Below are 25236 nucleotides of genomic sequence, written 5' to 3' on the forward strand. Positions count from 1 at the left end.
ATGCCGGCCCGAGGAGACGCACTGGAGACCAGACGCGTTGAGCCGGCCTCATGACACCTGGCTCAATGCCCAATCTAGCCCTCCCAGTGCGGGGAGGTGGAATAACCCGCACTGGGCTATGCACTCGTACAGGAGACACCGTGCGCTCTACTGCGTAACACGGCGCCTGCCCGTACTCCCGCTCTCCACGGTAAGCCTGGGAAGTGGGCGCAGGTCTCCTACCTGCCCTTGGCCCACTATCTCCTAGCCCCCCCCCAAGAAATTTTTGGGAATTACTTACGGGCTTTTTCGGCTTCCGTGCCAGACGCGTTCCCTCATAGCTCCGGTTCCTCTCCCAGGTAGCCTCTGCTCTCCTCAATGCCTCCACCTGTTCCCATGGGAGGCGATCCCTCCCAGCCAGGATCTCCTCCCAAGTGTAGCAACCCTTTCCATCCAAAACATCGTCCCATGTCCATTGCTCCTTTCTCTCCTGTCCCTTACTCCGTTTCGTTTTCCCTTGCCGCTTGGTCTTAGCGTGTGGGTGGGTGATTCTGTAACGGGTGACGCTCTCCTCATCCTCGGATGAGGTGAGGAGAGAAGGATCTTCTGACCAAAACGCAGCTTGTGGGAAATAAGCCATCTTTAATATAACAACGAAGATGGCAAACACGAAACGAAACAAACACTTTCCAAACTACAAAATAACAAAACGACGTTGACGAAACCTGAACATAAACTTATATAACTAAACATAAACTTACGTACAGGAAACAGACGACATCGAAACGAAAACGAAACAAACAAACGCTACAGTCCAGTGTGGTACGAACAAACATACTGACACAGGAGACAATCACCCACAAACAAACAGTGAGAATGCCCTACCTAAATATGACTCTTAATTAGAGGCAAACGCAAACCACCTGCCTCTAATCAAGAGCCATACCAGGCAAACCAAAACCAACATAGAAACAGATAACATAGAATGCCCACCCAACCTCACGTCCTGACCAACTAACACACAAAAACTAACATAAATAGGTCAGGAACGTGACACAATGTCAAGTTGACATAATGGAGTTTGCTGAAAACAGCATTAAGGGTCATCCACATGCTGCTGCTTGTTGGGGGAGTAGACTATGATGTCACCTATGTAGACTAAACAGTTGACACCTCGCAGTTCCCAAAGAACTCTCTCCATCATCCTCTGAAAGGTCCTTCCAGCATGGTTAAGGCCAAAAGGACTGTATCGCGGAATTTTCTTTGTTCTTCTCATCCATATCAATTTGCCAGTAGCCAGACTGCAGGTCCAGAGTGTTCAACCAAGTAGCACCATGCAAGGACTATAGGATGTCAGGCATTGGGCATTGGGTAAGCGTCGAGAGGTGTCTTGTCGTTCAAGCCTCTTAAATCAGCATAAAACCAATAGGCACCATAAGGTTTGCCAAACTGCCCACGGGGAGTGGGATAACATCATCCTTTAACATTTTCTCAACATTTTCTCATGATCTCTTTCTTTATGGGTGACACCCGATAGGGCATGCCTGGTCACACCCTCAAGGACCCATTACAAGTACTGACTTTTCCCCCCTTACATGTACGGACTTCTCTCCTTTACTAGTACTGGCTTTCCCCTTTACTAGTACTGGCTTTCCCCTTTACTAGTACTGGCTTTCCCCTTTACTAGTACTGGCTTTCCCCTTTACTAGTACTGGCTTTCCCCTTTACTAGTACTGGCTTTCCCCTTTACTAGTACTGGCTTTCCCCTTTACTAGTACTGGCTTTCCCCTTTACTAGTACTGGCTTTCCCCTTTACTAGTACTGGCTTTCCCCTTTACTAGTACTGGCTTTCCCCTTTACTAGTACTGGCTTTCCCCTTTACTAGTACTGGCTTTCCCCTTTACTAGTACTGGCTTTCCCCTTTACTAGTACTGGCTTTCCCCTTTACTAGTACTGGCTTTCCCCTTACTAGTACTGGCCTTCCCCTTTACTAGTACTGGCTTTCCCCTTTACTAGTACTGGCTTTCCCCTTTACTAGTACTGGCTTTCCCCTTTACTAGTACTGGCTTTCCCCTTTACTAGTACTGGCTTTCCCCTTTACTAGTACTGGCTTTCCCCTTTACTAGTACTGGCTTTCCCCTTTACTAGTACTGGCATCCCCCTTTACTAGTACTGGCTTTCCCCTTACTAGTACTGGCTTTCCCCTTTACTAGTACTGGCTTTCCCCTTTACTAGTACTGGCTTTCCCCTTTACTAGTACTGGCTTTCCCCTTTACTAGTACTGGCTTTCCCCTTTACTAGTACTGGCTTTCCCCTTTACTAGTACTGGCTTTCCCCTTTACTAGTACTGGCTTTGCCCTTTACTAGTACTGGCTTTCCCCTTTACTAGTACTGGCATTCCCCTTTACTAGTACTGGCTTTGCCCTTTACTAGTACTGGCTTTCCCCTTTACTAGTACTGGCATTCCCCTTTACTAGTACTGGCTTTCCCCTTACTAGTACTGGCTTTCCCCTTTACTAGTACTGGCTTTCCCCTTTACTAGTACTGGCTTTCCCCTTTACTAGTACTGGCTTTCCCCTTTACTAGTACTGGCTTTCCCCTTTACTAGTACTGGCTTTCCCCTTTACTAGTACTGGCTTTCCCCTTACTAGTACTGGCTTTCCCCTTTACTAGTACTGGCTTTCCCCTTTACTAGTACTGGCTTTCCCCTTTACTAGTACTGGCTTTCCCCTTTACTAGTACTGGCTTTCCCCTTTACTAGTACTGGCTTTCCCCTTTACTAGTACTGGCTTTCCCCTTTACTAGTACTGGCTTTCCCCTTTACTAGTACTGGCTTTCCCCTTTACTAGTACTGGCTTTCCCCTTTACTAGTACTGGCTTTCCCCTTTACTAGTACTGGCTTTCCCCTTTACTAGTACTGGCTTTCCCCTTTACTAGTACTGACTTTCCCCTTTACTAGCACTGGCTTTCCCCTTTACTAGTACTGGCTTTCCCCTTTACTAGTACTGGCTTTCCCCTTTACTAGTACTGGCTTTCCCCTTTACTAGTACTGGCTTTCCCCTTTACTAGTACTGGCTTTCCCCTTTACTAGTACTGGCTGTCCCCTTTACTAGTACTGGCTTTCCCCTTTACTAGTACTGGCTTTCCCCTTTACTAGTACTGGCTTTCCCCTTTACTAGTACTGGCTTTCCCCTTACTAGTACTGGCTTTCCCCTTTACTAGTACTGGCTTTCCCCTTTACTAGTACTGGCTTTCCCCTTACTAGTACTGGCTTTCCCCTTTACTAGTACTGGCTTTCCCCTTTACTAGTACTGGCTTTCCCCTTACTAGTACTGGCTTTCCCCTTTACTAGTACTGTCTTTCCCCTTTACTAGTACTGGCTTTGCCCTTACTAGTACTGGCTTTCCCCTTACTAGTACTGGCTTTCCCCTTTACTAGTACTGGCTTTCCCCTTTACTAGTACTGGCTTTCCCCTTTACTAGTACTGGCTTTCCCCTTTACTAGTACTGGCATTCCCCTTTACTAGTACTGGCTTTCCCCTTTACTAGTACTGGCTTTCCCCTTTACTAGTACTGGCTTTCCCCTTTACTAGTACTGGCTTTCCCCTTTACTAGAACTGGCTTTCCCCTTTACTAGAACTGGCTTTCCCCTTACTAGTACTGGCTTTCCCCTTACTAGTACTGGCTTTCCCCTTTACTAGTACTGGCTTTCCCCTTTACTAGTACTGGCATCCCCCTTTACTAGTACTGGCATCCCCCTTTACTAGTACTGGCTTTGCCCTTTACTAGTACTGGCTTTCCCCTTACTAGTACTGGCTTTCCCCTTTACTAGTACTTGCTTTCCCCTTTACTAGTACTGGCTTTCCCCTTACTAGTACTGGCTTTCCCCTTACTAGTACTGGCTTTCCCCTTTACTAGTACTGGCTTTCCCCTTTACTAGTACTGGCTTTCCCCTTTACTAGTACTGGCTTTCCCCTTTACTAGTACTGGCTTTCCCCTTTACTAGTACTGGCTTTGCCCTTTACTAGTACTGGCTTTCCCCTTTACTAGTACTGGCTTTCCCCTTTACTAGTACTGGCTTTCCCCTTTACTAGTACTGGCTTTCCCCTTAACTAGTACTGGCTTTCCCCTTTACTAGTACTGGCTTTCCCCTTTACTAGTACTGGCTTTCCCCTTTACTAGTACTGGCTTTCCCCTTTACTAGTACTGGCTTTCCCCTTTACTAGTACTGGCTTTCCCCTTACTAGTACTGGCTTTCCCCTTACTAGTACTGGCTTTCCCCTTACTAGTACTGGCTTTCCCCTTACTAGTACTGGCTTTCCCCTTTACTAGTACTGGCTTTCCCCTTACTAGTACTGACTTTCCCCTTTACTAGTACTGGCTTTCCCTTTACTAGTACTGGCTTTCCCCTTACTAGTACTGGCTTTCCCCTTTACTAGTACTGGCTTTCCCCTTTACTAGTACTGGCTTTCCCCTTTACTAGTACTGGCTTTCCCCTTTACTAGTACTGGCTTTCCCCTTTACTAGTACTGGCTTTCCCCTTTAGTAGTACTGGCTTTCCCCTTTACTAGTACTGGCTTTCCCCTTACTAGTACTGGCTTTCCCCTTACTAGTACTGGCTTTCCCCTTTACTAGTACTGGCTTTCCCCTTTACTAGTACTGGCTTTCCCCTTTACTAGTACTGGCATTCCCCTTTACTAGTACTGGCTTTCCCCTTTACTAGTACTGGCTTTCCCTTTACTACTACTGGCTTTCCCCTTTACTAGTACTGGCTTTCCCCTTACTAGTACTGGCTTTCCAATTTACTAGTACTGGCTTTCCAATTTACTAGTACTGGCTTTCCCCTTTACTAGTACTGGCTTTCCCCTTTACTAGTACTGGCTTTCCCTTTACTACTACTGGCTTTCCCCTTTACTAGTACTGGCTTTCCCCTTACTAGTACTGGCTTTCCAATTTACTAGTACTGGCTTTCCCCTTTACTAGTACTGGCTTTCCCCTTTACTAGTACTGGCTTTCCCCTTTACTAGTACTGGCTTTGCCCTTTACTAGTACTGGCTTTCCCCTTTACTAGTACTGGCTTTCCCCTTTACTAGTACTGGCTTTCCCCTTTACTAGTACTGGCTTTCCCCTTTACTAGCACTGGCTTTCCCCTTTACTAGCACTAGCTTTCCCCTTACTAGTACTGGCATTCCCCTTTACTAGTACTGGCTTTCCCCTTTACTAGTACTGGCTTTCCCCTTTACTAGTACTGGCTTTCCCCTTTACTAGTACTGGCTTTCCCCTTTACTAGTACTGGCTTTCCCCTTTACTAGTACTGGCTTTCCCCTTTACTAGTACTGGCTTTCCCCTTTACTAGTACTGGCTTTCCCCTTACTAGTACTGGCTTTCCCCTTTACTAGTACTGGCTTTCCCCTTTACTAGTACTGGCTTTCCCCTTTACTAGTACTGGCTTTCCCCTTTACTAGTACTGGCTTTCCCCTTACTAGTACTGGCTTTCCCCTTACTAGTACTGGCTTTCCCCTTTACTAGTACTTGCTTTCCCCTTTACTAGTACTGGCTTTCCCCTTACTAGTACTGGCTTTCCCCTTTACTAGTACTGGCTTTCCCCTTTACTAGTACTGGCTTTCCCCTTACTAGTACTGGCTTTCCCCTTTACTAGTACTGGCTTTCCCCTTTACTAGTACTGGCTTTCCCCTTTACTAGTACTGGCTTTCCCCTTTACTAGTACTGGCTTTCCCCTTTACTAGTACTGGCTTTCCCCTTTACTAGTACTGGCTTTCCCCTTACTAGTACTGGCTTTCCCCTTTACTAGTACTGGCTTTCCCCTTTAGTAGTACTGGCTTTCCCCTTTACTAGTACTGGCTTTCCCCTTTACTAGTACTGGCTTTCCCCTTACTAGTACTGGCTTTCCCCTTTACTAGTACTGGCTTTCCCCTTTACTAGTACTGGCTTTCCCCTTACTAGTACTGGCTTTCCCCTTTACTAGTACTGGCTTTCCCCTTTACTAGTACTGGCTTTTCCCTTACTAGTACTGGCTTTCCCCTTTACTAGCACTGGCTTTCCCCCTTTACTAGTACTGGCTTTCCCCTTTACTAGTACTGGCTTTCCCCTTACTAGTACTGGCTTTCCCCTTTACTAGTACTGGCTTTCCCCTTTACTAGTACTGGCTTTTCCCTTTACTAGTACTGGCTTTCCCCTTTACTAGTACTGGCTTTCCCCTTTACTAGTACTGGCATTCCCCTTTACTAGAACTGGCTTTCCCCTTTACTAGTACTGGCTTTCCCCTTTACTAGTACTGGCTTTCCCCTTACTAGTACTGGCTTTCCCCTTACTAGTACTGGCTTTCCCCTTTACTAGTACTGGCTTTCCCCTTTACTAGTACTGGCTTTCCCCTTACTAGTACTGGCTTTCCCCTTTACTAGTACTGGCTTTCCCCTTTACTAGTACTGGCATTCCCCTTTACTAGTATTGGCTTTCCCCTTACTAGTACTGGCTTTCCCCTTTACTAGTACTGGCTTTCCCCTTTACTAGTACTGGCTTTTCCCTTTACTAGTACTGGCTTTCCCCTTTACTAGTACTGGCTTTCCCCTTTACTAGAACTGGCTTTCCCCTTTACTAGTACTGGCTTTCCCCTTACTAGTACTGGCTTTCCCCTTACTAGTACTGGCTTTCCCCTTTACTAGTACTGGCTTTCCCCTTTACTAGTACTGGCTTTCCCCTTACTAGTACTGGCTTTCCCCTTTACTAGTACTGGCTTTCCCCTTTACTAGTACTGGCTTTCCCCTTTACTAGCACTAGCTTTCCCCTTACTAGTACTGGCTTTCCCCTTTACTAGTACTGGCTTTCCCCTTACTAGTACTGGCTTTCCCCTTACTAGTACTGGCTTTCCCCTTACTAGTACTGGCTTTCCCCTTTACTAGTACTGGCTTTCCCCTTTACTAGTACTGGCTTTCCCCTTACTAGTACTGGCTTTCCCCTTTACTAGTACTGGCTTTCCCCTTTACTAGTACTGGCTTTCCCCTTTACTAGTACTGGCTTTCCCCTTTACTAGTACTGGCTTTCCCCTTTACTAGTACTGGCATTCCCCTTTACTAGAACTGGCTTTCCCCTTTACTAGTACTGGCTTTCCCCTTTACTAGTACTGACTTTCCCCTTTACTAGTACTGGCTTTCCCCTTTACTAGTACTGGCTTTCCCCTTACTAGTACTGGCTTTCCCCTTTACTAGTACTGGCTTTCCCCTTTACTAGTACTGGCTTTCCCCTTACTAGTACTGGCTTTCCCCTTTACTAGTACTGGCTTTCCCCTTTACTAGTACTGGCTTTCCCCTTTACTAGTACTGGCATTCCCCTTTACTAGTACTGGCTTTCCCCTTTACTAGTACTGGCTTTCCCTTTACTACTACTGGCTTTCCCCTTTACTAGTACTGGCTTTCCCCTTACTAGTACTGGCATTCCCAATTTACTAGTACTGGCATTCCCAATTTACTAGTACTGGCATTCCCAAATTACTAGTACTGGCATTCCCAATTTACTAGTACTGGCTTTCCCCTTACTAGTACTGGCTTTCCACTTACTAGTACTGGCTTTCCCCTTTACTAGTACTGGCTTTCCCCTTTACTAGTACTGGCTTTCCCCTTTACTAGTACTGGCTTTCCCCTTTACTAGTACTGGCTTTCCCCTTTACGAGTACTGGCATCCCCCTTTACTAGTACTGACTTTCCCCTTTACTAGTACTGGCTTTCCCCTTACTAGTACTGGCTTTCCCCTTACTAGTACTGGCTTTCCCCTTTACCAGTACTGGCTTTCCCCTTTACTAGTACTGGCTTTCCCCTTACTAGTACTGGCTTTCCCCTTACTAGTACTGGCTTTCCCCTTTACTAGTACTGGCTTTCCCCTTTACTAGTACTGGCTTTCCCCTTTACTAGTACTGACTTTCCCCTAACTAGTACTGGCTTTCCCCTAACTAGTACTGGCTTTCCCCTTTACTAGTACTGGCTTTCCCCTTTACTAGTACTGGCTTTCCCCTTTACTAGTACTGGCTTTCCCCTTTACTAGTACTGGCTTTCCCCTTTACTAGTACTGGCTTTCCCCTTTACTAGTACTGGCTTTCCCCTTTACTAGTACTGGCTTTCCCCTTTACTAGTACTGGCATTCCCCTTTACTAGTACTGGCATTCCCCTTTACTAGTACTGGCATTCCCCTTACTAGTACTGGCATTCCCCTTACTAGTACTGGCATTCCCCTTACTAGTACTGGCTTCCCCTTACTAGTACTGGCTTTCCCCTTACTAGTACTGGCTTTCCCCTTACTAGTACTGGCTTTCCCCTTACTAGTACTGGCTTTCCCCTTACTAGTACTGGCATTCCCCTTACTAGTACTGGCATTCCCCTTTACTAGTACTGGCATTCCCCTTTACTAGTACTGGCATTCCCCTTTACTAGTACTGGCTTTCCCCTTTACTAGTACTGGCTTTCCCCTTTACTAGTACTGGCTTTCCCCTTTACTAGTACTGGCTTTCCCCTTTACTAGTACTGGCTTTCCCCTTTACTAGTTCTGGCATTCCCCTTTACTAGTACTGGCATTCCCCTTTACTAGTACTGGCATCCCCTTTACTAGTACTGGCATTCCCCTTACTAGTACTGGCTTTCCCCTTACTAGTACTGGCTTTCCCCTTACTAGTACTGGCTTTCCCCTTTACTAGTACTGGCTTTCCCCTAACTAGTACTGGCTTTCCCCTTTACTAGCACTGGCTTTCCCCTTTACTAGCACTGGCTTTCCCCTTTACTAGTACTGGCTTTCCCCTTTACTAGTACTGGCTTTCCCCTTTACTAGTACTGGCTTTCCCCTTTACTAGTACTGGCTTTCCCCTTTACTAGTACTGGCTTTCCCCTTTACTAGTACTGGCTTTCCCCTTTACTAGTACTGGCTTTCCCCTTTACTAGTACTGGCTTTCCCCTTTACTAGTACTGGCTTTCGCCTTTACTAGTACTGGCTTTCCCCTTTACTAGTACTGGCTTTCCCCTTTACTAGTACTGGCTTTCCCCTTTACTAGTACTGGCTTTCCCCTTTACTAGTACTGGCTTTCCCCTTACTAGTACTGGCTTTCCCCTTACTAGTACTGGCTTTCCCCTTTACTAGTACTGGCTTTCCCCTTTACTAGTACTGGCTTTCCCCTTTACTAGTACTGGCTTTCCCCTTTACTAGTACTGGCTTTCCCCTTTACTTGTACTGGCTTTCCCCTTTACTAGTACTGGCTTTCCCCTTTACTAGTACTGGCTTTCCCCTTTACTAGTACTGGCTTTCCCCTTTACTAGTACTGGCTTTCCCCTTTACTAGTACTGGCTTTCCCCTTTACTAGTACTGGCTTTCCCCTTTACTAGTACTGGCTTTCCCCTTTACTAGTACTGGCTTTCCCCTTACTAGTACTGGCTTTCCCCTTTACTAGTACTGGCTTTCCCCTTTAGTAGTACTGGCTTTCCCCTTTAGTAGTACTGGCTTTCCCCTTTAGTAGTACTGGCTTTCCCCTTTACTAGTACTGGCTTTCCCCTTTACTAGTACTGGCTTTCCCCTTTACTAGTACTGGCTTTCCCCTTTACTAGTACTGGCTTTCCCCTTTACTAGTACTGGCTTTCCCCTTTACTAGTACTGGCTTTCCCCTTTACTAGTACTGGCTTTCCCCTTACTAGTACTGGCTTTCCCCTTACTAGTACTGGCTTTCCCCTTACTATTACTGGCTTTCCCCTTACTAGTACTGGCTTTCCCCTTTACTAGTACTGGCTTTCCCCTTACTAGTACTGGCTTTCCCCTTACTAGTACTGGCTTTCCCCTTACTAGTACTGGCTTTCCCCTTTACTAGTACTGGCTTTCCCCTTTACTAGTACTGGCTTTCCCCTTTACTAGTACTGGCTTTCCCCTTTACTAGTACTGGCATTTCCCTTTACTAGTACTGGCTTGCCCCTTTACTAGTACTGGCTTTCCCCTTTACTAGTACTGGCTTTCCCCTTTACTAGTACTGGCTTTCCCCTTTACTAGTACTGGCTTTCCCCTTTACTAGTACTGGCTTTCCCCTTTACTAGTACTGGCTTTGCCCTTTACTAGTACTGGCTTTCCCCTTTACTAGTACTGGCTTTGCCCTTTACTAGTACTGGCTTTGCCCTTTACTAGTACTGGCTTTGCCCTTTACTAGTACTGGCTTTGCCCTTTACTAGTACTGGCTTTGCCCTTTACTAGTACTGGCTTTGCCCTTTACTAGTACTGGCTTTCCCCTTTACTAGTACTGGCTTTCCCCTTTACTAGTACTGGCTTTCCCCTTTACTAGTACTGGCTTTCCCCTTTACTAGTACTGTCTTTCCCCTTTACTAGTACTGGCTTTGCCCTTTACTAGTACTGGCTTTGCCCTTTACTAGTACTGGCTTTGCCCTTTACTAGTACTGGCTTTGCCCTTTACTAGTACTGGCTTTCCCCTTTACTAGTACTGGCTTTCCCCTTTACTAGTACTGGCTTTCCCCTTTACTAGTACTGGCTTTCCCCATCTACTATCCTTCTGACCCTATGTAGCCAGGTCCCATCTACTATCCTTCTGACCCTATGTAGCCAGGTCCATCTACTATCCTTCTGACCCTATGTAGCCAGGTCCCATCTACTATCCTTCTGACCCTATGTAGCCAGGTCCCATCTACTATCCTTCTGACCCTATGTAGCCAGGTCCCATCTACTATCCTTCTGACCCTATGTAGCCAGGTCCATCTACTATCCTTCTGACCCTATGTAGCCAGGTCCCATCTACTATCCTTCTGACCCTATGTAGCCAGGTCCCATCTACTATCCTTCTGACCCTATGTAGCCAGGTCCCATCTACTATCCTTCTGACCCTATGTAGCCAGGTCCCATCTACTATCCTTCTGACCCTATGTAGCCAGGTCCATCTACTATCCTTCTGACCCTATGTAGCCAGGTCCCATCTACTATCCTTCTGACCCTATGTAACCAGGTCCCATCTACTATCCTTCTGACCCAATGTAGCCAGGTCCCATCTACTATCCTTCTGACCCTATGTAGTCAGGTCCCATCTACTATCCTTCTGACCCTATGTAGTCAGGTCCCATCTACTATCCTTCTGACCCTATGTAGCCAGGTCCCATCTACTATCCTTCTGACCCTATGTAGTCAGGTCCCATCTACTATCCTTCTGACCCTATGTAGCCAGGTCCCATCTACTATCCATCTGACCCTATGTAGCCAGGTCCATCTACTATCCTTCTGACCCTATGTAGCCAGGTCCCATCTACTATCCTTCTGACCCTATGTAGCCAGGTCCCATCTACTATCCTTCTGACCCTATGTAGCCAGGTCCCATCTACTATCCTTCTGACCCTATGCAGCCAGGTCCCATCTACTATCCTTCTGACCCTATGTAGCCAGGTCCCATCTACTATCCTTCTGACCCTATGTAGCCAGGTCCCATCTACTATCCTTCTGACCCTATGTAGCCAGGTCCCATCTACTATCCTTCTGACCCTATGTAGCCAGGTCCCATCTACTATCCTTCTGACCCTATGTAGCCAGGTCCCATCTACTATCCTTCTGACCCTATGTAGCCAGGTCCCATCTACTATCCTTCTGACCCTATGTAGCCAGGTCCATCTACTATCCTTCTGACCCTATGTAGCCAGGTCCATCTACTATCCTTCTGACCCAATGTAGCCAGGTCCCATCTACTATCCTTCTGACCCTATGTAGCCAGGTCCAATCTACTATCCATCTGACCCTATGTAGCCAGGTCCATCTACTATCCTTGAGACCCTATGTAGCCAGGTCCCATCTACTATCCTTCTGACCCTATGTAGCCAGGTCCCATCTACTATCCTTCTGACCCTATGTAGCCAGGTCCCATCTACTATCCTTCTGACCCTATGCAGCCAGGTCCCATCTACTATCCTTCTGACCCTATGTAGCCAGGTCCCATCTACTATCCTTCTGACCCTATGTAGCCAGGTCCCATCTACTATCCTTCTGACCCTATGTAGCCAGGTCCCATCTACTATCCTTCTGACCCTATGTAGCCAGGTCCCATCTACTATCCTTCTGACCCTATGTAGCCAGGTCCCATCTACTATCCTTCTGACCCTATGTAGCCAGGTCCCATCTACTATCCTTCTGACCCTATGTAGCCAGGTCCCATCTACTATCCTTCTGACCCTATGTAGCCAGGTCCATCTACTATCCTTCTGACTCTATGTAGCCAGGTCCATCTACTATCCTTCTGACCCTATGTAGCCAGGTCCCATCTACTATCCTTCTGACCCTATGTAGCCAGGTCCCATCTACTATTCTTCTGACCCTATGTAGCCAGGTCCCATCTACTATCCTTCTGACCCTATGTAGCCAGGTCCCATCTACTATCCTTCTGATCCTATGTAGCCAGGGCCCATCTACTATCCTTCTGACCCTATGTAGCCAGGGCCCATCTACTCTCCTTCTGACCCTATGTAGCCAGGTCCATCTACTATCCTTCTGACCCTATGTAGCCAGGTCCCATCTACTATCCTTCTGACCCTATGTAGCCAGGTCCCATCTACTATCCTTCTGACCCTATGTACCCAGGTCCCATCTACTATCCTTCTGACCCTATGTAGCCAGGTCCCATCTACTATCCTTCTGACCCTATGTAGCCAGGTCCCATCTACTATCCTTCTGACCCTATGTAGCCAGGTCCCATCTACTATCCTTCTGACCCTATGTAGCCAGGTCCCATCTTCTATCCTTCTGACCCTATGTAGCTAGGTCCCATCTACTGTCCATCTGACCCTATGTAGCCAGGTCCCATCTACTGTCCATCTGACCCTATGTAGCCAGGTCCCATCTACTATCCTTCTGACCCTATGTAGCCAGGTCCCATCTACTATCCTTCTGACCCTATGTAGCCAGGTCCCATCTACTGTCCTTCTGACCCTATGTAGCCAGGTCCCATCTACTATCCTTCTGACCCTATGTAGCCAGGTCCCATCTACTATCCTTCTGACCCTATGTAGCCAGGTCCCATCTACTATCCTTCTGACCCTATGTAGCCAGGTCCATCTACTATCCTTCTGACCCTATGTAGCCAGGTCCCATCTACTATCCTTCTGACCCTATGTAGCCAGGTCCATCTACTATCCTTCTGACCCTATGTAGGCAGGTCCCATCTACTACCCTTCTGACCCTATGTAGGCAGGTCCCATCTACTATCCTTCTGACCCTATGTAGCCAGGTCCCATCTACTATCCTTCTGACCCTATGTAACCAGGTCCCATCTACTATCCTTCTGACCCAATGTAGCCAGGTCCCATCTACTATCCTTCTGACCCTATGTAGTCAGGTCCCATCTACTATCCTTCTGACCCAATGTAGCCAGGTCCCATCTACTATCCTTCTGACCCTATGTAGTCAGGTCCCATCTACTATCCTTCTGACCCTATGTAGCCAGGTCCCATCTACTATCCATCTGACCCTATGTAGCCAGGTCCATCTACTATCCTTCTGACCCTATGTAGCCAGGTCCCATCTACTATCCTTCTGACCCTATGTAGCCAGGTCCCATCTACTATCCTTCTGACCCTATGTAGCCAGGTCCCATCTACTATCCTTCTGACCCTATGCAGCCAGGTCCCATCTACTATCCTTCTGACCCTATGTAGCCAGGTCCCATCTACTATCCTTCTGACCCTATGTAGCCAGGTCCCATCTACTATCCTTCTGACCCTATGTAGCCAGGTCCCATCTACTATCCTTCTGACCCTATGTAGCCAGGTCCCATCTACTATCCATCTGACCCTATGTAGCCAGGTCCCATCTACTATCCTTCTGACCCTATGTAGCCAGGTCCCATCTACTATCCTTCTGACCCTATGTAGCCAGGTCCCATCTACTATCCTTCTGACCCTATGTAGCCAGGTCCATCTACTATCCTTCTGACCCTATGTAGCCAGGTCCATCTACTATCCTTCTGACCCTATGTAGCCAGGTCCCATCTACTATCCTTCTGACCCTATGTAGCCAGGTCCCATCTACTATTCTTCTGACCCTATGTAGCCAGGTCCCATCTACTATCCTTCTGACCCTATGTAGCCAGGTCCCATCTACTATCCTTCTGATCCTATGTAGCCAGGGCCCATCTACTATCCTTCTGACCCTATGTAGCCAGGGCCCATCTACTATCCTTCTGACCCTATGTAGCCAGGTCCATCTACTATCCTTCTGACCCTATGTAGCCAGGTCCCATCTACTATCCTTCTGACCCTATGTAGCCAGGTCCCATCTACTATCCTTCTGACCCTATGTACCCAGGTCCCATCTACTATCCTTCTGACCCTATGTAGCCAGGTCCCATCTACTATCCTTCTGACCCTATGTAGCCAGGTCCCATCTACTATCCTTCTGACCCTATGTAGCCAGGTCCCATCTACTATCCTTCTGACCCTATGTAGCCAGGTCCCATCTTCTATCCTTCTGACCCTATGTTGCTAGGTCCCATCTACTGTCCATCTGACCCTATGTAGCCAGGTCCCATCTACTGTCCATCTGACCCTATGTAGCCAGGTCCCATCTACTATCCTTCTGACCCTATGTAGCCAGGTCCCATCTACTATCCTTCTGACCCTATGTAGCCAGGTCCCATCTACTATCCTTCTGACCCTATGTAGCCAGGTCCCATCTACTATCCTTCTGACCCTATGTAGCCAGGTCCCATCTACTATCCTTCTGACCCAATGTAGCCAGGTCCCATCTACTATCCTTCTGACCCTATGTAGCCAGGTCCATCTACTATCCTTCTGACCCTATGTAGCCAGGTCCCATCTACTATCCTTCTGACCCTATGTAGCCAGGTCCATCTACTATCCTTCTGACCCTATGTAGGCAGGTCCCATCTACTACCCTTCTGACCCTATGTAGGCAGGTCCCATCTACTATCCTTCTGACCCTATGTAGCCAGGTCCCATCTACTATCCTTCTGACCCTATGTAACCAGGTCCCATCTACTATCCTTCTGACCCAATGTAGCCAGGTCCCATCTACTATCCTTCTGACACTATGTAGCCAGGTCCCATCTACTATCCTTCTGACCCTATGTAGCCAGGTCCCATCTACCCATCTACTATCCTTCTGACCCTATGTAGCCAGGTCCCATCTACTATCCTTCTGACCCTATGTAGCCAGGTCCCATCTACTATCCTTCTGACCCTATGTAGCCAGGTCCCATCTACTATCCTTCTGACCCTATGTAGCCAGGTCCCATCTACTATCCTTCTGACCCTATGTAGCCAGGTCCATCTACTATCCTTCTGACCCTATGTAGCCAGGTCCCATCTACTATCCTTCTGACCCTATGTAACCAGGTCCCATCTACTATCCTTCTGACCCAATGTAGCCAGGTCCCATCTACTATCCTTCTGACCCTATGTAGTCAGGTCCCATCTACTATCCTTCTGACCCTATGTAGTCAGGTCCCATCTACTATCCTTCTGACCCAATGTAGCCAGGTCCCATCTACTATCCTTCTGACCCTATGTAGTCAGGTCCCATCTACTATCCTTCTGACCCTATGTAGCCAGGTCCCATCTACTATCCATCTGACCCTATGTAGCCAGGTCCATCTACTATCCTTCTGACCCTATGTAGCCAGGTCCCATCTACTATCCTTCTGACCCTATGTAGCCAGGTCCCATCTACTATCCTTCTGACCCTATGTAGCCAGGTCCCATCTACTATCCTTCTGACCCTATGCAGCCAGGTCCCATCTACTATCCTTCTGACCCTATGTAGCCAGGTCCCATCTACTATCCTTCTGACCCTATGTAGCCAGGTCCCATCTACTATCCTTCTGACCCTATGTAGCCAGGTCCCATCTACTATCCTTCTGACCCTATGTAGCCAGGTCCCATCTACTATCCTTCTGACCCTATGTAGCCAGGTCCCATCTACTATCCTTCTGACCCTATGTAGCCAGGTCCCATCTACTATCCTTCTGACCCTATGTAGCCAGGTCCATCTACTATCCTTCTGACCCTATGTAGCCAGGTCCATCTACTATCCTTCTGACCCAATGTAGCCAGGTCCCATCTACTATCCTTCTGACCCTATGTAGCCAGGTCCAATCTACTATCCATCTGACCCTATGTAGCCAGGTCCATCTACTATCCTTGAGACCCTATGTAGCCAGGTCCCATCTACTATCCTTCTGACCCTATGTAGCCAGGTCCCATCTACTATCCTTCTGACCCTATGTAGCCAGGTCCCATCTACTATCCTTCTGACCCTATGCAGCCAGGTCCCATCTACTATCCTTCTGACCCTATGTAGCCAGGTCCCATCTACTATCCTTCTGACCCTATGTAGCCAGGTCCCATCTACTATCCTTCTGACCCTATGTAGCCAGGTCCCATCTACTATCCTTCTGACCCTATGTAGCCAGGTCCCATCTACTATCCTTCTGACCCTATGTAGCCAGGTCCCATCTACTATCCTTCTGACCCTATGTAGCCAGGTCCCATCTACTATCCTTCTGACCCTATGTAGCCAGGTCCCATCTACTATCCTTCTGACCCTATGTAGCCAGGTCCATCTACTATCCTTCTGACTCTATGTAGCCAGGTCCATCTACTATCCTTCTGACCCTATGTAGCCAGGTCCCATCTACTATCCTTCTGACCCTATGTAGCCAGGTCCCATCTACTATTCTTCTGACCCTATGTAGCCAGGTCCCATCTACTATCCTTCTGACCCTATGTAGCCAGGTCCCATCTACTATCCTTCTGATCCTATGTAGCCAGGGCCCATCTACTATCCTTCTGACCCTATGTAGCCAGGGCCCATCTACTCTCCTTCTGACCCTATGTAGCCAGGTCCATCTACTATCCTTCTGACCCTATGTAGCCAGGTCCCATCTACTATCCTTCTGACCCTATGTAGCCAGGTCCCATCTACTATCCTTCTGACCCTATGTACCCAGGTCCCATCTACTATCCTTCTGACCCTATGTAGCCAGGTCCCATCTACTATCCTTCTGACCCTATGTAGCCAGGTCCCATCTACTATCCTTCTGACCCTATGTAGCCAGGTCCCATCTACTATCCTTCTGACCCTATGTAGCCAGGTCCCATCTTCTATCCTTCTGACCCTATGTAGCTAGGTCCCATCTACTGTCCATCTGACCCTATGTAGCCAGGTCCCATCTACTGTCCATCTGACCCTATGTAGCCAGGTCCCATCTACTATCCTTCTGACCCTATGTAGCCAGGTCCCATCTACTATCCTTCTGACCCTATGTAGCCAGGTCCCATCTACTGTCCTTCTGACCCTATGTAGCCAGGTCCCATCTACTATCCTTCTGACCCTATGTAGCCAGGTCCCATCTACTATCCTTCTGACCCTATGTAGCCAGGTCCCATCTACTATCCTTCTGACCCTATGTAGCCAGGTCCATCTACTATCCTTCTGACCCTATGTAGCCAGGTCCCATCTACTATCCTTCTGACCCTATGTAGCCAGGTCCATCTACTATTCTTCTGACCCTATGTAGGCAGGTCCCATCTACTACCCTTCTGACCCTATGTAGGCAGGTCCCATCTACTATCCTTCTGACCCTATGTAGCCAGGTCCCATCTACTATCCTTCTGACCCTATGTAACCAGGTCCCATCTACTATCCTTCTGACCCAATGTAGCCAGGTCCCATCTACTATCCTTCTGACCCTATGTAGTCAGGTCCCATCTACTATCCTTCTGACCCAATGTAGCCAGGTCCCATCTACTATCCTTCTGACCCTATGTAGTCAGGTCCCATCTACTATCCTTCTGACCCTATGTAGCCAGGTCCCATCTACTATCCATCTGACCCTATGTAGCCAGGTCCATCTACTATCCTTCTGACCCTATGTAGCCAGGTCCCATCTACTATCCTTCTGACCCTATGTAGCCAGGTCCCATCTACTATCCTTCTGACCCTATGTAGCCAGGTCCCATCTACTATCCTTCTGACCCTATGCAGCCAGGTCCCATCTACTATCCTTCTGACCCTATGTAGCCAGGTCCCATCTACTATCCTTCTGACCCTATGTAGCCAGGTCCCATCTACTATCCTTCTGACCCTATGTAGCCAGGTCCCATCTACTATCCTTCTGACCCTATGTAGCCAGGTCCCATCTACTATCCATCTGACCCTATGTAGCCAGGTCCCATCTACTATCCTTCTGACCCTATGTAGCCAGGTCCCATCTACTATCCTTCTGACCCTATGTAGCCAGGTCCCATCTACTATCCTTCTGACCCTATGTAGCCAGGTCCATCTACTATCCTTCTGACCCTATGTAGCCAGGTCCATCTACTATCCTTCTGACCCTATGTAGCCAGGTCCCATCTACTATCCTTCTGACCCTATGTAGCCAGGTCCCATCTACTATTCTTCTGACCCTATGTAGCCAGGTCCCATCTACTATCCTTCTGACCCTATGTAGCCAGGTCCCATCTACTATCCTTCTGATCCTATGTAGCCAGGGCCCATCTACTATCCTTCTGACCCTATGTAGCCAGGGCCCATCTACTATCCTTCTGACCCTATGTAGCCAGGTCCATCTACTATCCTTCTGACCCTATGTAGCCAGGTCCCATCTACTATCCTTCTGACCCTATGTAGCCAGGTCCCATCTACTATCCTTCTGACCCTATGTACCCAGGTCCCATCTACTATCCTTCTGACCCTATGTAGCCAGGTCCCATCTACTATCCTTCTGACCCTATGTAGCCAGGTCCCATCTACTATCCTTCTGACCCTATGTAGCCAGGTCCCATCTACTATCCTTCTGACCCTATGTAGCCAGGTCCCATCTTCTATCCTTCTGACCCTATGTTGCTAGGTCCCATCTACTGTCCATCTGACCCTATGTAGCCAGGTCCCATCTACTGTCCATCTGACCCTATGTAGCCAGGTCCCATCTACTATCCTTCTGACCCTATGTAGCCAGGTCCCATCTACTATCCTTCTGACCCTATGTAGCCAGGTCCCATCTACTATCCTTCTGACCCTATGTAGCCAGGTCCCATCTACTATCCTTCTGACCCTATGTAGCCAGGTCCCATCTACTATCCTTCTGACCCAATGTAGCCAGGTCCCATCTACTATCCTTCTGACCCTATGTAGCCAGGTCCATCTACTATCCTTCTGACCCTATGTAGCCAGGTCCCATCTACTATCCTTCTGACCCTATGTAGCCAGGTCCATCTACTATCCTTCTGACCCTATGTAGGCAGGTCCCATCTACTACCCTTCTGACCCTATGTAGGCAGGTCCCATCTACTATCCTTCTGACCCTATGTAGCCAGGTCCCATCTACTATCCTTCTGACCCTATGTAACCAGGTCCCATCTACTATCCTTCTGACCCAATGTAGCCAGGTCCCATCTACTATCCTTCTGACCCTATGTAGCCAGGTCCCATCTACTATCCTTCTGACCCTATGTAGCCAGGTCCCATCTACCCATCTACTATCCTTCTGACCCTATGTAGCCAGGTCCCATCTACTATCCTTCTGACCCTATGTAGCCAGGTCCCATCTACTATCCTTCTGACCCTATGTAGCCAGGTCCCATCTTCTATCCTTCTGACCCTATGTAGCTAGGTCCCATCTACTGTCCATCTGACCCTATGTAGCCAGGTCCCATCTACTATCCTTCTGACCCTATGTAGCCAGGTCCCATCTACTATCCTTCTGACCCTATGTAGCCAGGTCCCATCTACTATCCTTCTGACCCTATGTAGCCAGGTCCCATCTACCCATCTACTATCCTTCTGACCCTATGTAGCCAGGTCCCATCTACTATCCTTCTGACCCTATGTAGCCAGGTCCCATCTACTATCCTTCTGACCCTATGTAGCCAGGTCCCATCTTCTATCCTTCTGACCCTATGTAGCTAGGTCCCATCTACTGTCCATCTGACCCTATGTAGCCAGGTCCCATCTACTGTCCATCTGACCCTATGTAGCCAGGTCCCATCTACTATCCTTCTGACCCTATGTAGCCAGGTCCCATCTACTATCCTTCTGACCCTATGTAGCCAGGTCCCATCTACTATCCTTCTGACCCTATGTAGCCAGGTCCCATCTACTATCCTTCTGACCCTATGTAGCCAGGTCCCATCTACTATCCTTCTGACCCTATGTAGCCAGGTCCCATCTTCTATCCTTCTGACCCTATGTAGCTAGGTCCCATCTACTGTCCATCTGACCCTATGTAGCCAGGTCCCATCTACTGTCCATCTGACCCTATGTAGCCAGGTCCCATCTACTATCCTTCTGACCTTATGCAGGCAGGTCCCATCTACTTTTTAACTCCTCACAAGTGTGGCTTGTTTGGTGTCTGCTGTGAAGGAATACCACAACAAGTCAATTACTTGGATTGATGAAGGCATGTCCTCCAACAAAGGCAGCTGCGCAGTCATCAACTACATGTACCATTTCTTCACCAACTACGGAGTTGGGGAAACACGTGTGGACCTGAATTGTGATAACTGCAGTGGCCAAAACAAGAACATGTTTGGGCTCTGGTATTGTGCCTGGCGGACCATGCACAAGCTCCAACCCCAGTCTGGACCTTCACTTCCTGATCACAAGCCACACCAAGTTTTCCCCCAACTGGTGCTTCGGCCTCATCAGGCAGCGCTTCAGAAAGACCAGAGTTAACACTTTGTCTGAGGTTGCTGGTGTTGTGAAGGACAGCACTGTGACAGGGGTCAACATCACCTGACTCCGTACTTCAGACCGCTGCAACAAATCAAGCAGTACTTGCACTTCAGGTGAATGTTATTCTTATTATCTAAACTTGGGAGGTGAATTGATGTGGGCAAGGTTGTAATGTCTTGTATATTTTATTTGTTATTTCAGGTATAACTACCTAATCTATCACCAGTATCAATGATATAGTTATTGATATTGTTCTAGTATATACTGTATATCTACCTATAACTACCTCATCTATAACTGATATGGGTATTGATATTGTTCTAGTATATACTGTATATCTACCTATAACTACCTCATCTATAACTGATATGGGTATTGATATTGTTCTAGTATATACTGTATAACTACCTATAACTACCTCATCTATAACTGATATGGGTATTGATATTGTTCTAGTACATACTGTATAACTACCTATAACTACCTCATCTATAACTGATATGGGTATTGATATTGTTCTAGTATATACTGTAATTCTACCTATAACTACCTCATCTATAACTGATATGGGTATTGATATTGTTCTAGTATATACTGTAATTCTACCTCATCTATAACTGATATGGGTATTGATATTGTTCTAGTATATACTGTAATTCTACCTATAACTACCTCATCTATAACTGATATGGGTATTGATACTCTATATTATGTAGTTCTTTCTCTACTGGCATTGACACTTGTTATTATGTTATTCATATTGACACTATCTATTTCTGATATTGCTACTATACAAGTAACCATTTTGCTGTACTGTTTACACCTTCTGCAGAGACCCATCCACTTAGCTAGATGTGGCTGGTGTTATAGCATTTCTCTCACATGACCCATCACTTTAGACCAGTGTGTCTGGATAAGAGTCATCTAATATTTATTAAATATTTTTTTCTAGACACTTTGTTTACCTGGAATTTTTCCTTATTGTAGGCTACTACCACTTTTAGTCTTAATCTTTGGTTGTTTACTACACTACTCCCTCTGTTTAGCACATGGCCTCACATGTGATTCCTTAAAGAGATGGGTGGGGCTAAGGATTAAGAGGGTGTGAACAATGCTGAATGGGTGTAGACAAAGAAGAGCTCTCCAGTAGGTGTACCAAAACATTCAAGGGACATTTTCTCAAAAGTGGGCTTACAAGTTTATCAACTTTCAAAGCAGAATGACTTTCCCATTGTTCCTCAACTGCAGTGTATGATGTTGTAGCTCTGAGTCTCTACTTTTATCCGATGTAAAAAAAAAAAACATTTAAAATTGTGCTACATAAGACAGAATCAAGGCGATTTGTCACATATGTCCATGGCAGCACAGGGTCTAAACTCACCGGTTTCTTCCCAACAATGAGTTTCTCGACCTTCTGGACCTGAGAGACGTGATCTTCGTTGGTCTTCAGCTCTCTCTTCCCGATCCTCTCATATATACCTGTCAGCATCTCCCGTGGGATGTCCCCTCCATCATCCACACCTGGAGAAATAGTTACAAGGTTACAACTAACCGTAACTCTAACCTCTTGTATCTAACCCTATCAGCATCTCCAGCTAGATGTCCTCTCCATCCCCACTACAGATACACATACTGTACATTCAGAAACTATTCAGACCCTTTACTTATCCCACATTGTTACGTTACAACCTTATCCAAAAATGTATTACATCGTTTTTTCCCCTCATCAAACAATACACCATAATGAAAAAAAAAACATAGGTTTTTAGAAATATCATATTTATAGGTACATTATATGGACAGGTGTGTGCCTTTTCAAATCAAGTCCAATCAATTGAATTTACCACAGGTGGACTCCAATCAAGTTGTAGAAACATCTCCAGGATGATCAATGGAAAGGATGCACCTGAGCTCAATTTCGAGTTGCATAGCAACATGGTCTGAATAGTTAGGTAAATAAGGTATTTCTGTTTTATAGCAAACATTTCTAAAAACCTGTTTCACTTCGTCATTAAGGGGTACTGTGTGTAGATTGATGAGAACAAAATTCAAGTCAATGAGGATTTTTATACTTTCCAAATGCACTGTATAGTCAGAGAAATGTTGTTCTGTTCTGGTTAAAGAAACTCTGCTTGAGTTCCACTGCTTAGCCATGACACAATCTAAACACCTTCTAGACAGGGACAGTCATCAAGTTGTAGTGCATGAACAGGTTCTATTAGAGAGAGGTCAGGAGTTACAGACCCTGACTAACTCAATGGATTTCTACCTCTGAGGTTCTTGATGAAGTCCTCCAGCTTCATCTTCCTCTCTGGCTTGACGTTGGGAGAGTACATGTCAGTGTTGAGGAGGATGATGGCGAACGCCAGGATGAAGATGGTGTCGGGGTTACGGAACTGTCGTACCACCCCGGGGTTACAGATACAGTACCTCTGACTGGAGAGAGAACGACAACCTGTATTATACAGATGCAAACGTAACCCTAACCATAAGATAACTAACAGAACTGACATACCACCCCCAGGGTTACAGAAACAGTACCTCTAGCTGTAGGAGGGAGAAATAATGAGAAAGAAAAAGAGACTGAAAGACAGAGAGAGAGACAAAAAAGAGAGAGACCCGATCTGACTGAAGCTGACCTGGTTACCGTGGAGCGGACCCTACCTGAAGCCCCCCTGGTGACCGTGGAGCGAAACCTATCTGAAGCCCCCCTGGTGACCGTGGAGCGAAACCTATCTGAAGCCCCCCTGGTGACCGTGGACCGAAACCTATCTGAAGCCCCCCTGGTTATCGTGGAGGGGACCCTACCTGAAGCCCCCCTGGTTACCGTGGAGCGGACTCTACCTGAAGCCCCCCTGGTTACAGTGGAGCGGACCCTACCTGAAGCCCCCTGGTTACCGTGGAGCGGACTCTACCTGAAGCCCCCCTGGTTACCGTGGAGAGAACCCTACCTGAAGCCCCCCTGGTTACCGTGGAGTGGACCCTACCTGAAGCCCCCCTGGTTACCGTGGAGCGGACTCTACCTGAAGCCCCCCTGGTTACCGTGGAGCGGACCCTACCTGAAGCCCCCCTGGTTACCGTGGAGCGGACCCTACCTGAAGCCCCCCTGGTTACCGTGGAGCGGACTCTACCTGAAGCTGACCTGGTTACCGTGGAGCGGACCCTACCTGAAGCCCCCCTGGTTACCGTGGAGCGGACTCTACCTGAAGCCCCCCTGGTTACAGTGGAGCGGACCCTACCTGAAGCCCCCCTGGTTACCGTGGAGAGAACCCTACCTGAAGCCCCCCTGGTTACCGGGGAGCGGACCCTACCTGAAGCCCCCCTGGTTACCGTGGAGCGGACTCTACCTGAAGCCCCCCTGGTGACCGTGGAGCGGACTCTACCTGAAGCCCACCTGGTTACCGTGGAGCGGACTCTATCTGAAGCCCCCCTGGTTACCGTGGAGCGGATCCTTCCTGAAGCCCCCCTGGTTACCGTGGAGCGGACTCTATCTGAAGCCCCCCTGGTTACCGTGGAGCGGACTCTACCTGAAGCCCCCCTGGTTACCATGGAGCGGACCCTACCTGAAGCCCCCCTGGTTACCGTGGAGCGGACCCTACCTGAAGCCCCCCTGGTTACCATGGAGCGGACCCTACCTGAAGCCCCCCTGGTTACCGTGGAGCGGACTCTACCTGAAGCCCCCCTGGTTACCGTGGAGCGGATCCTACCTGAAGCCCCCCTGGTTACCATGGAGCGGATCCTTCCTGAAGCCCCCCTGGTTACCGTGGAGCGGACCCTACCTGAAGGTGACCTGCCCACAGCGATTCACTCTTTTCCCAATTGACTCTAGCTGAGGAGGCCCCCTCATACACCTTTAAAAACTGTCACGTCATCTGCAGACGCAGACAGTGCTATCATGGGACCCTTCATAACCCCTGGCACAGAGAAACCAGTAAGCCTCACACTTAAAAGTCAAAGCATTGGTTCAATTGCCAGAATATAGAACTGTCCTGAAATTGGGAATCTCTGCCTAATAACCCTATGGATGGGGATGGGGCAGCTCAAACCACACCCCACCGCCATCTTAAATAAGCATGCCCCATTCAAAAATTGTAGAACTAAGAAGAGAGATAGGCCCTGGTTCACCCCAGACGTAACTGCCCTTGACCAGCACAAAACAATCCTGTGTCGTTCTGCTTTAGCATCGACTAGCCCCCACGATATGCAACTTTTCAGGGAGGTTAGGAACCAATATACTCATTCAGTTAGGAAAGCTAAGGCTAGCTTTTTCAAACAGAAATTTGCTGCCTGTAGCACTAATTTCAAAAAGTTTTGGGACACTGTGAAGTCCATGGAGAATAAGATAACCTCCTCCCAGCTGCCCACTGCACTGACGCTAGGAAACACTGTCAGCACCGATAAATCTACGATAATCGATAATTTCAAGAAGCATTTTTCTACGGCTGGCCATGCTTTCCACCTGGCTACCCCTACCCCGGCCAACAGCTCAGCACCCCCTGCAGCAACTTGCCCAAACATCCCCCTGCTTCTCCTTCACCCAAATCCA

At 47.6% G+C, this 25236-nt stretch overlaps 1 protein-coding gene across 2 annotated transcripts in view; it reads right to left on the reverse strand.

The window, feature by feature from the left end:
* Window positions 1–25236, reverse strand: part of LOC129842152 (IQ motif and SEC7 domain-containing protein 1-like) — a 274873-nt gene that overhangs the window by 36768 nt on the left and 212869 nt on the right. For both annotated transcript variants that reach the window (XM_055910566.1, XM_055910567.1), the window contains exons 7-8: window positions 22960–23126; window positions 22072–22211 (exon numbers count right to left, since the gene is read on the reverse strand). In XM_055910566.1, the coding sequence (XP_055766541.1) occupies window positions 22072–22211; window positions 22960–23126 (307 nt within the window). The remainder of the gene's footprint in view (window positions 1–22071; window positions 22212–22959; window positions 23127–25236) is intronic.

This window comes from Salvelinus fontinalis, unplaced genomic scaffold, assembly GCF_029448725.1.
Source record: "Salvelinus fontinalis isolate EN_2023a unplaced genomic scaffold, ASM2944872v1 scaffold_0018, whole genome shotgun sequence".
Classification (NCBI taxonomy): Eukaryota; Metazoa; Chordata; class Actinopteri; order Salmoniformes; family Salmonidae; genus Salvelinus; species Salvelinus fontinalis.